The following is an 8315-nucleotide window of genomic DNA, read 5'->3' on the forward strand; positions in this document are numbered from 1 at the left end:
TACTGAGTCATGGAGGCTAGAGGCAAGCTGTTTTTTTTTGTTTTGTTTTGTTTTGTTTTTTAATTTTCAACCAAAAGTTACAGAAAGGATATCTAGAAAAATAGTAAGAGAATGAAGTAATACAGTTTTTTTTTTTTAAGTCTCTGCTGATGAGTAATGAGAACGAGTACTGAAACTCTGTATCCTCAGGAAATATCTCAGGGAAATTCCAAAAGGTATGGGAGTGAGCAGAGAGGATCTAGGGGAACAGAAGGCTTTTTTTTTTTTTTTTTTTTCTGACAGTGCTGTGCTGGGGCTCAAATTCAGGGCCTCACAAACAGCAGGGAAAGGTTTTGCCACCAAACTATACCTCCAGCTCCCAGAGGACAAAATTCTGAGGGAAAATTATTTTGAATTCAGGATTTATACCTCATAAAGTAACACTTAAGTATTCTTAATCCAAGATTGAATACTCAGTTCACACATGCAAAGATTTGATTTGTCATCCAGAGGTACTTTCTGCAAGAGATACATGGAGATCCACCAAGAGAAGATAAAGAAGGAGGAAGAAGAGAATGAGGAAGACATAGGCCACAAACAACAGTGGTTAGCAAAGAAACCAATAAAACCTGTAGCTGAAGTCAACTTCAAAACAACTGAAGAAAGTATGCTTTGAAGATTGCATGTTAGCTGAGGTCTCTGATAATAAGGGCCTTCACTGTCAGCTGGCCTTATCAGAACATCACAGTCACTAGGCCTCCTCAGCGCAGGTGCTGGCCCTGCAGATTTGCTCCTGAGGCCTGGCTCTTCCTCTTTAGGGTGGGGGTTGGTGGTGGCTGCCAGGCTCCTCAGCTGACCCTGGGTCCGGAAGTGGGCTTCAGTGGACTTCCTGTCAGGGTTTGTGGAACAAACAGACCAGCAGCTGAGGCTTCCTCAAGTGAGCCAGATGACTTGGTGAAAGGGGATGGGGGTGGGCAGGCAGGGAGACAGAGACAGAGAGACACAGATATTCAGACACAAAAAGAGGACCCAAGTCCGATTTCACTTGGTGCTGTCCCCACCCCATCATCTTAGTTCAGGGAGGGTGGATGCTATCCCAGCCCCTGCCTTATTCTATCTGATGGAGTCTGACAGAAGTTTGTCTCCAAATTCAAATCCTCCTGCTGTCCTAGGTCCTGCTGTTGGTGGCACAGGGTATCTGAATTCTTTAGGTTATGCTTACCAGTGTAAAGTGAGGAGCAGGCCGCCATTTTAAGAAGAGGAATTTGAGAGTCTGTGCCCATTATGCTGAGCTGTCCCTTCCTGCTTGTGTTAGTTTCATTTTGTGAAGACCCTGGTGTTTTGGGTGGGTGCTGTGGTTTGAATATGATGTGGCTCAGTCACATGGTAGTGGAAACCTGTAAGTCCAGAACTCAAGGCTGAGGCAAGAGGAGGCGCTCTGAGTTCAAGTCTAGCCTGGACTATATAGTGAGTCCCTGGCCTAGACTCTGGATTGTATAGCAAAACTCTGACTCAAGAAAAAAGAAAAAAAAAAAAAAAAAAAGACTTGGCCCTTGTGAAACTCAGAGTTTAGTCCCTTTTGTGAGGTATTAAGAAATTAAGAGTGGAAGCTTAATATGAATTCAGTACTTTGGGGCCTTTGGGGCAATAATTTGAATTAGATAAAGTCATGGGGTGGAGCCTACCTATGAGTGAATAGTGGTGACTTTATGAGAAGAGGGAAAGAAATGGGAGGACCACACACACACACACACACACACACACACCCTCGTCTCTTAGCATGTGATGCCACCCTATGCCATTTCAAGATGCTGCCAGCAAGGAAGCCATCACTAGATTCCCCCCCACCCCCTATCTTGGACCAGAACCATGAGCCAAAATAGACCTCTTTTCTTTGTAAAATTATAAAGAAAATTCTACCTTGTCAATGGAAGTGTGTCATTAACAACAGAAAATGGAAAAAGATAGTAGACTACAACTCAAGTTAATGGGTCCTATTATGCTATCACAAATATCACAGTTGTAGCCCTGGGGCCACAGACCAAATCTAGGTAGCATGTTTGGTTTGAGTGTATGTTTTGGTGAGGCTGGGTATGCTGGGAAGGACAGAGCTGGTCTGTGTTCCTCAGGTGGTCATAGGGTCTGAAATCACTGAGCTCCCAAGAATAAAAAGCCATGCTAGACATGGTGGCACATGCCTGTAATCCCAGAACTAGGGAGGCTGAGGCAAGAGGAACACCATGAATTTGAGGCCAGCCTGGGCACAAAGTGAGTTCAAGGCCAGCCTAAACTGCATAGCAAGACCCTGTCTCAATCAACCATTTGATCAATTGATCAACCAACCCATATTTATTACCTAGATAGGGCAGCAGGGACATTTCTTCTGGAGGACAGGTCCCAAACCTGCTTGGCATGACAATTCCATGCTGGGAGGAGTGCTGCATCTCCTTTCATGGTGGCCTTCAAGTGTTTTCAGGTGTGGTCAGCTAAGGGTAGAAGCGTGTGGGTGAAATAGGCTGTTAACAGAGGAACTGTGACTTTCATCAGTTTCAAAACCACAAGTTTGTAGCCAATATAATTACAAACTTCAAACATGTAAACCATTCCTGTTCATGAAACTTCAGGCAGTAAATGCAACACCAGAATACATCAGGCTCATGACAATGAGATAGTCAAGGCATTCCTGAAAACAATCACACATAAACTGTTTCTGCATAATTTGCAGCCCTTGTAGTCTACTTCCCAAACCAACTTCTGGGAAGAGTAGAATATATAATTTCTGGCCAGGAGTGTGATTACCAGGCAATAGATTTTTTCAGAAAACACCTAGGATATTTGACATCCAGCCTCCCCTGCCCCCTTCTCCAGCATTTTACCCAGATCGGAATCCACCAAAGGCAAGGCCCAAACTTGGCATCAGGTGCAGGCTCTCCTAGAAACCCTCACATCTGTGTCTTAGCCAGCAGATGAAGGCAGGTGTGGCAGCGTATCTCTGTTATCTCAGGCCTCTGGGAAGCCTAGGCAGGAGGAGGATCAGAGGCAGGAGAATTGCAAGTTTGAGCACAGCCCAGGCAATTTAACAATGTAGTGATTTCTAGTCCTAGTGTTGTGAGGAGTCTCCACACTGATTTCCACAATGTTGTACCAGTCTACATTCCCACCAGCCATGGAGAAGTGTTTCTTTTTTCTCATTAGCAATGTAGTGAGATCCTGTCTCAAAATAATGTATATATTTTTAAAAGTTGTGTAGATATAATTCAGTAAAAAGGCTCTAGATTCAACCCCAAGTACAGGAAAAAGAAGGCAGCGTATTTCCTTCCAGGGCTAGAGGGAGACTGAGGCTTTCTAAGGGACTTTCTCTATAAATCGGATCTTATATTTGTCAGGATCCACAGTTGCTTTGGAAAGTCCTATATACGTATCTCTTTTAAAAATAAGTTAGCATGTGGGGTTTTTTTCCCCCCTGGGGGGGTATCTTTTACTATTTTTAAACATTTTGAAGTGCACAGTATTACATAATTCATATTGCGGTGCAAATATCACCACTAACCATCCACAAAGCCTTTTTCATCTTGAAGAACTAAAATTCTTTTTTAATTTTTTTTGGTGGAACCAGGGATTGAACTCAGGCCCTTGGGCTTGTCAGGCAAGCGCTTAATTCTACTGAGCTATCTCCCCAGCCCAAAGAGCTAAAATTCTACATCCATTATATATCACACTCCCCATCCTCTGGCAGCCTCCATTCTACTGTCTGTGTCTGTATTCAACTGTAAATATCTCATATGAGTGAAGTTACATAGTACCGTTCCTTTGTGAGTGGTCTTTTCTTTTGTCTTTTTGGGACAGAGTCTTGCTATGTAGGTCAGGCTTGCCTTGAGCTCACTTTGTAGCCCACAGTGATCTTGAACTCGTAGCCACCTCCAGCCTCAGCCTACCAATTGCTGGGATTATAGGCATAGGCCACCATGTTCTGCATGAGTGGTCTCTTTAATTTAGCATAATTCTTCAAGGCTGTAAAATGTGTCAGAACTTCCTTTCTATGGCTGAATAATATTGTAGGTTATAAATCATGTTTATTTATCCATTCATCTGTCAATGGACTTAGGTTTGTATGTACAAATATTTTTGTTGTCATTGAATGCTTTGTGTAGCAAGATACATCATAAACCTTGAGTGTAAGAAGTGGGAGCAAACTGGTGATTCTAGAACTATCAGAAATTTCCTTCCAGGGCTTCTAAGGGAAAAATGATTTTGTTCTGGAAAGAGCCTTTATAGAAGGTGGTCTGGATCATTCAGACTGGTTCCAGCTCCATTTGGAGCTGTTCTGTAGTCTCAATAACTTAGGTAGAATTTAAGTATTTCATCTAACCACATGAAGTATGATGAGTAAATTGGTATGAAAAGCTTTTAGGGGCCAGGGAGATAGCTCAGCAGCATAAGTGCCTGCCTACCAAGCGCAAGGTCCTGAGTTTGAGCCCCGGTACCACACACACAAAAAAGCTTTTAAAACATGAAGTTAAAATGATTTTTTAATAGGGTGGAAATGAATAGTTTTCTTGTGAGACCAGGAAACTGATACTTGTGCAGCTGAAGAATTAACAGTCACCAGCAAAACAGAATGCCCTGAAATGGTAAGAAGTGTACTTCACATTTTTTTCAAGGTTCTTACATAGTGGTTCTGAATCAAAATATAAACCACTATCCAATCTGCATATTACATTAATATGTACAAATAATAACTTGAAGTGAGTATATTTTAGTTACACATTTTTTTTTTCACCCTAACTTCCTTCTCCCCTTGTGGAAACTTTTATGACAGACATGTGGCCAAGCCAATCCAGAGCTATCTGTTTCTTTGATGACGTGCTTTCCTGTTTAAAAGTACAAGTTGCAGATTCAACTGGGCATGTGTATGTGTGTCAAAGGCGAAGAAAAAAGCAAATTGTTTGCTTCCTTTTGTACTCTTACCCTCAAAACAGAACACTAGAGATCGGATGTGAGGGAGTTTTCTTCCACACATTGTTAAAAGGAAATTTCAGACAAATTAAATTTACTGTGTTTAATTGAGCAAAAAACCATGGATTGAGCTGCCCTCGTAACCAGAAAGAGGTTCGGTGAGACTCTAGGGGTGTCATGTGTCTGTGTAACCTTAGAGTGGAAAAGGGAAGTGAGCTACCAGAAAATGGAAGTGAGGTACAGAGACAGCTGGATCAGCTCCAGATTAGAAACCCTCTTACATAAACATGGCCTGGACACGTGGCCACCTGCAATTGACTGAGGCCCTGCTGCTGGGATGGGCTGAGACTCAGTTATTTGTTACAAAGGCACATTCTTCAGTTGGCTTACATACTAAATTAAGCTGCAGCTTGGTACATAGGATTGGCCCCAATTTAGATTTAATACCAAGGAATTTTCCAGCAGATGCCAGCCGGGGTGTCCTATAATTCAGCTCAATTTTAACACGTACTTACCTGTCCCATAAACGCATGCCTTCACTTCAGACGATGACACCTAGTCCCTATTCAAGAGTTCAGTATTTGCTCGATTTTCTCACAGAACTCAGAAAAGCACTGATGTCTGGTATAATGGAGATTACGGAAGATTCAGGTGTACAGCCTGGTGAGGACATGCAAGGTATGGTGATAGTGTGGAACATCCATTCGCTCATGGGGCTACCCTCCTGGCATCTCCACTACTTCCGGGATCCACACCTATGACCTACAGTGTGATGGCGAACGTCTGTAGTCCCAGTGCTCAGGAGGCTGAGGCAGAAGGATGGCCTCAAATTTCACCCTGGGCTACACAATGAGTTCAAGGCCAGCTTGAAAAAAGTAATGAATCTTCATTATTCAGTTTTTATAGAACTTTATCTCCAGCCCTTCTTTCTCAGAGTTTTGTGAGCAGGGCTGACAGTTCTGATGAAATGTGTTTGCTGATAGAAGCCAAACTGGTTAACTCATTAGTATCATACAGGGCAAAGTAAGTTTACATTTTACTTGGCAGAAATCACTTAAAGTTCTACTAGAAAACATGCATTTCCATTGCTATGGACAAGATTCTTGTGTTTTCATCAGTTTCCAGAAATAAACTTCTATTTAGCCATAAAGAATTAGAAAATGGGGTAGTCAATAGGATGTTGATGGAATTATAGAATCTCATCAAGTTTTATCAAACAGCCACCAATCCAGCACCCCACTGAAAGAACACTCAGTCACCTCCCTTAACCATTTCCATGTTTTGGATACTTTTCCTAACTTTACCAGTGTGGGGGGGGAATATATAAATATATATACGTTATAGTTAATTATATATTATACATATAGGAATGAGTTCCTTTCAGGGAGAATGTAAGTCAGATCCCTTTGATAGTCTGACAAAGTGAATCTTATACACCTCTGACAGAAATATATAATGGAAAACACACACACACACACACACACACACACACACACACACACGTCAGGCATTGTGGCACGTGCTTGTAATCCCAGCACTGAGGAAGGCTGGGTCAGGATTGCTTGCAAGTTTGAGGCCAGTTTGGGCTACATAGTGAGTTTAGGGACAGCTTGAACTACATAGCTGAGGCCCTGTCTCAAGAAAACCAACCAACCAAACAAAAAAGCCACACCACACACACAAATATTGTAAATAAACTTATTTTTACTTTACAGTTACCTTAAAATGGTTGTAATTACTACTGCTGTGTAGGGGATTAGATAGAGTGAACTGAAGAGAAGAGAGTTACTAAGGGGAAGAGGGATGGGAGGTGGGAATTGGTGAAGCTGAAGATCCTCTGCAATAGCAGATGGAGGGCAGAAAGGAGTTTCAGGTCCTTGCGCTTGCCAGGGAAGCGCTTATTCCACTGAGCCATCTCTCCAGTCCATTTTTGTTTTTTGAGATACCATCTTAGCACGCAGTGATCCACATGCCTCAGGCTCTGGAGTGCCACCATGCCTGGCTGACACGAGATTTTTGATGGGTTTGTCTCCCTCTTGGAAAACGGTCCTGTGACATCTGGGGAGTATTACACGATCACAGTGCAGTAAGCACATAGCAGCACCACCGTGACAATGCCCAGCAGACGCTTGAGCTAAGCTCCAAAAGGGACGTGCCCTTATCTGTGAGTTCCCAACTCCAGTGTTCCTGAGTCGGGGACTTACTATCTACATTTATATATATTTAAGTGTTTTGGAAGGGGTACGGGGATATGGAGGTATAGTTTGGTTAAAACAAGTCTTAAGTGAATGGTCTATTTTTTTAAACAATTATATGCTTTTAAAGTTCATGGAGGGCGGACCTCACGAATAAATAATTTTCATCATTCACTACTGGAAGTCCATCTACTTTCTAACACAGGCTCCTAGCTCTGTTTTGCTTTGAATTAAAATAATTTTTCCAAAAGTCTTCTACAAAGTTCTCGGACTTTTATTTGTAATGACTTCTTTTCAAGGCTGCTCAAGTTTCGCCCTTACATGGGTGTGTTTGTTCGTGGTTAGATTTCGGGTAAAGCTCATGGAAGAGCAAGCAGCGAAGACGCGGGGTGAGCGGTGGGCGCGGGCACTGGATGACAAGAGCTCCCGAGCGCGAAGCCTCCACCCCGGACGCTTCCTCTCCTCTTAGACCGGCGTGCAACTCCCCGCAGACCTCTACCTCGGCGGCTTCCACCACGCCTGCCACTCAGTTGCCCAAACCAGAAACCTAAGCAATGCCTGTAATTTTTCTTCCCTCTCTTTTCCATAAAATCCAGTGAGTTCTATTGCCGAAAAGCCTCGTTTTCCACTCCTCTGCAGACTCCTCGGCGGGCACCCCGCTCCCGCGCACACCTCCCTTTGCCCGAGCGGCAGCAGTCGCTCCCGAAGCCCCACCCCGCGTGGCTCCCAGGACGTGGCGACACCCACACCCCATGGCTTCTCAGCAGCCTCCCGCGCTCGGCTCACAAGACTTTATTTACTTCTTTGGCACAGTTGTCTCTCTCAGCAGTCCACGTCCACCCAGAGGAGGTCCCCACCCTACTTTCTGATCACACCCTCTGGGCTTGCGGTCTGCGCCCCTTCTCGCCCCGCTGGATTCCTCCTCGACGCCCTTCTTTCTCCTCTTCCTGGCCGCTCCCTTCCTCCCGACGCCCGACCGGGGTCTTCTCGGGGCTGCGCGCCCTCCCTTCACCGCGCCTCGGCTCCCTAGCGACCCTGCCGAGCGGCGCCGCCGACCTCCCCCTTTTCCCGCGGAGAGGAGCCACCTCCCCCCAGTTCCGAGTGGCTCTTCTCGGGCCCCTCTCCCCGCTTCCCTGTCCAGCCCGGGTCCACAGGCGGGCCGGGGCCCCACGCGCGGAGGCCACC

The 8315-nt window shown here is 44.6% G+C and overlaps 1 protein-coding gene across 1 annotated transcript in view; it reads left to right on the top strand.

Annotated features, from left to right (window-relative positions):
- The first annotated feature begins 511 nt into the window (after positions 1-511).
- Susd1 (sushi domain containing 1) overlaps positions 512-8315 on the top strand; it is a 210349-nt gene continuing 202545 nt past the window's right edge. The window contains exon 1 of the mRNA XM_023707549.1: positions 512-644. Within this exon, the coding sequence (XP_023563317.1) occupies positions 512-644 (133 nt within the window). The remainder of the gene's footprint in view (positions 645-8315) is intronic.

This window comes from Octodon degus, unplaced genomic scaffold, assembly GCF_000260255.1.
Source record: "Octodon degus isolate 3935 unplaced genomic scaffold, OctDeg1.0 scaffold00297, whole genome shotgun sequence".
NCBI lineage: Eukaryota > Metazoa > Chordata > Mammalia > Rodentia > Octodontidae > Octodon > Octodon degus.